Below are 2,657 nucleotides of genomic sequence, written 5' to 3'. Positions count from 1 at the left end.
GAGGATTTATGATTGTGGGGAGGATTCCGGGCAAGCAAAGCAACGTCGCATCACCTCTCCCTTTGGGTATGTTAAAGCGATACTAGTGTGCTCACAAGATAACAAATACAAGCGCAATAATTAGGGATGGGACCAGCTTGCAGGGCGTGGGGAAAGGATGAACATGACCTTGTCGGTGGTTTTGCAGAGAACCCCCCCTTAATCTAGTCAGTCTCGCACAGTCTCATTTCCTGCCCATCACAAGCAACCAACCTGTTGCTTGTTGGATTTAGACGGGCGGTAGGAAGCACCAAGCAAATTCTTCTCTCTCTCTCTCTCTCTCTCTCTTGGTAATTTGCGCGATGCCTGCGTAAATGCAACTCAGGAGATGTTTATGGCTTTTGATGGCTAGGGTGGGTTTTCACTTACAACTCCTCTCACCCTTCCTTTCTTTCTCAAATCTCGACTGTGGATATTATAACTTATTAGTGAGGTAAGGCCGCTTTACGTGTAAATTAAATTAATTAGTAGGGCCCAATTTGAGCTTTGTTCTCCTGTTTGAGTTAAGGTGTTTCATTTCTTTTTTTAATCTCTCTGAAGGCATCTCTCCCCATCTGTAGCTACCAACTGCTCGATTACTTGCTTCTTGGGAAAGGGGTTGAGCTAGCGAAATGGGTTGGTGGATTTAGCATCCACAAAGCCAAAATTAACCCAAAAGTTTAGGAAGAGAAGAAATATAACTAGTTTATTTGGTTGATTATCTGTTTGATTAGTTTCTGTGTGAGATTAGATGAGCTTGCGTGCGGAAGATAAAGGATCAATGGGTTGAGCCGGATGCATGAAGACGATGGTAGAATCAGAGAGAGCAAAAAAAGCAAAGATCTTTTTATAAAAGAAAATTAAGGGAGAAAGAAATTGGGTTTACTGTAGATTTAATGGATTTGAGAGGGCAGGACAAAGAGAGAGGAATGCCAAGTTCTTTGGGTTATAATCCTCCCATTCGGGAATCATCCTCAAAGGTCTCATCTCATCCAGTTATTTCAACAGGACTGGTAGGAGGAGAAAGAAGAAGAGATGGGACTGGGAACGGGACAGCGATCCTTAACCCGTCTCAAACTCAAACCCTAGATCATCTTCAACAACATCATCACCACCGTCTCCATCAACCACAAGGGCATGGAAGAAATCCAGACCCAGCAGATTCAGATCCAGTTCCGGTCGCAATTGCAGTTAGTGGTGCAACAAGTGCACCAGTTGCAGGTGGATCCAACTCAGCAAGGACAACACCACCGCCCCCTCCTCTTCCTCCTCCTCCAACAACGGCCACTATATCAACAACTACCAAAAGTACTGCTACTGCCGTTCGATATCGAGAATGCCTCAAGAACCATGCGGCAAGCATTGGCGGACATGTTGTCGATGGCTGCGGCGAATTCATGCCGAGCGGCGAGGAAGGGACCCCAGAGGCCCTAAAATGCGCCGCATGCGACTGTCACAGGAACTTCCACCGGAAAGAGATGGAGGGGGAGTCCCAATCGGGGGCGAATTGTTATTACTACCATAACAAGAACTACGACGGCAGCAGAAGTAGGATCCCACCTCCCCAACCCCAACTACCTCCTCCACCTCTTCAACAACACCAAAAATTCCAACTCGGGTTACCTACCAGTCCGTCACCGGGATCAATTCCTCCCATGATGATGATGGCCTTCGGAGGCGGTGGTGGAATTGGTGGCGGAGCAACTGAATCGTCAAGCGAGGACCTCAATGCGTACCAGTCCAATGCACCTGGGGGAGCAATACAGCCTCCGCAACCATTGTCGCTATCAAAGAAGAGGTTTCGGACGAAATTCACGCAAGAGCAGAAAGACAGGATGTTGGAGTTCGCCGAGAAGATTGGGTGGAGGATCCAGAAGCAAGATGAACCGGAAGTCCAGCAGTTTTGTGCTGAGGTCGGTGTTAAGAGGCAGGTCCTCAAGGTTTGGATGCACAACAATAAGCACTCCATGAAGAAGAAGCAACTGTAAGACGAAATGCATCAGTTTAGGATTTACACACATGGGTAGGTAGATAGATAGATAGGCGATCACTAGCATCATAGATAGATAGACGGATGTATGCAGAGAGAGAGAGAGAGAGAGAGAGAGAGAGAGAGCACCTTTCTTATCATCATCGACTTGTATTTTTTTTTTTTTTTGATTTATATATATGTTGAACCATATATTTATCTCGCCATTTCTCTCTTCCAATTGTTTTAGCTTACACTCTTGATAGTAAGAAAAACACTGAAGTCTGAAAGTCCATCTCGTCTCTATTTCTTTTTCTTCATCTCTAGTGATGCTGGTGGACTGATTATTTTAGAGGTGTGAAGGGTTGTAAAACTTTTGCTTCTGTGAATCCCATCTCACCTTCGATGACCTGACATCCAACAATCTCTCTCTCTCTCTTTCCAATCTGTTCAAACTTTGCGGCTTCTTAGACATGGCAAGGTTATTCATCGTTTAGCTTCTTAATTTCATGTTAGAAAACAATGAATATATTACCACAGTAATGGTATGGCAATTGACAACTAATTAAATAAATCTCTCGGAATAGTTGCAGCTTGTGCTTTGTAAAATTGTACGTTATGTCAATAAGGTGCATGGAGGCCAAGGCAACGTATGAGTTTGACGTGCTGT

The 2,657-nt window shown here is 44.8% G+C and overlaps 1 protein-coding gene across 1 annotated transcript; it reads left to right on the top strand.

The window, feature by feature from the left end:
* The first annotated feature begins 232 nt into the window (after nucleotides 1-232).
* Nucleotides 233-2,228, top strand: LOC148850869 (zinc-finger homeodomain protein 5-like). Its single transcript, XM_088942631.1, has 2 exons — nucleotides 233-472; nucleotides 770-2,228. Exon 2 carries the CDS (start codon nucleotides 915-917, stop codon nucleotides 2,004-2,006), a length of 1,092 nt encoding a protein of 363 aa, XP_088798757.1. The 5' UTR covers nucleotides 233-472; nucleotides 770-914; the 3' UTR covers nucleotides 2,007-2,228.
* The last annotated feature ends 429 nt before the right edge of the window (nucleotides 2,229-2,657 follow it).

The sequence above is a fragment of the Nelumbo lutea genome, chromosome 5 (assembly GCF_056320005.1).
Source record: "Nelumbo lutea isolate HS-2025 chromosome 5, American lotus-T2T, whole genome shotgun sequence".
Lineage (NCBI taxonomy): Eukaryota > Viridiplantae > Streptophyta > Magnoliopsida > Proteales > Nelumbonaceae > Nelumbo > Nelumbo lutea.
The sequence above is the reverse complement of the archived record's forward strand: the minus strand, read 5'-3'. Positions and strand labels throughout refer to the sequence as shown.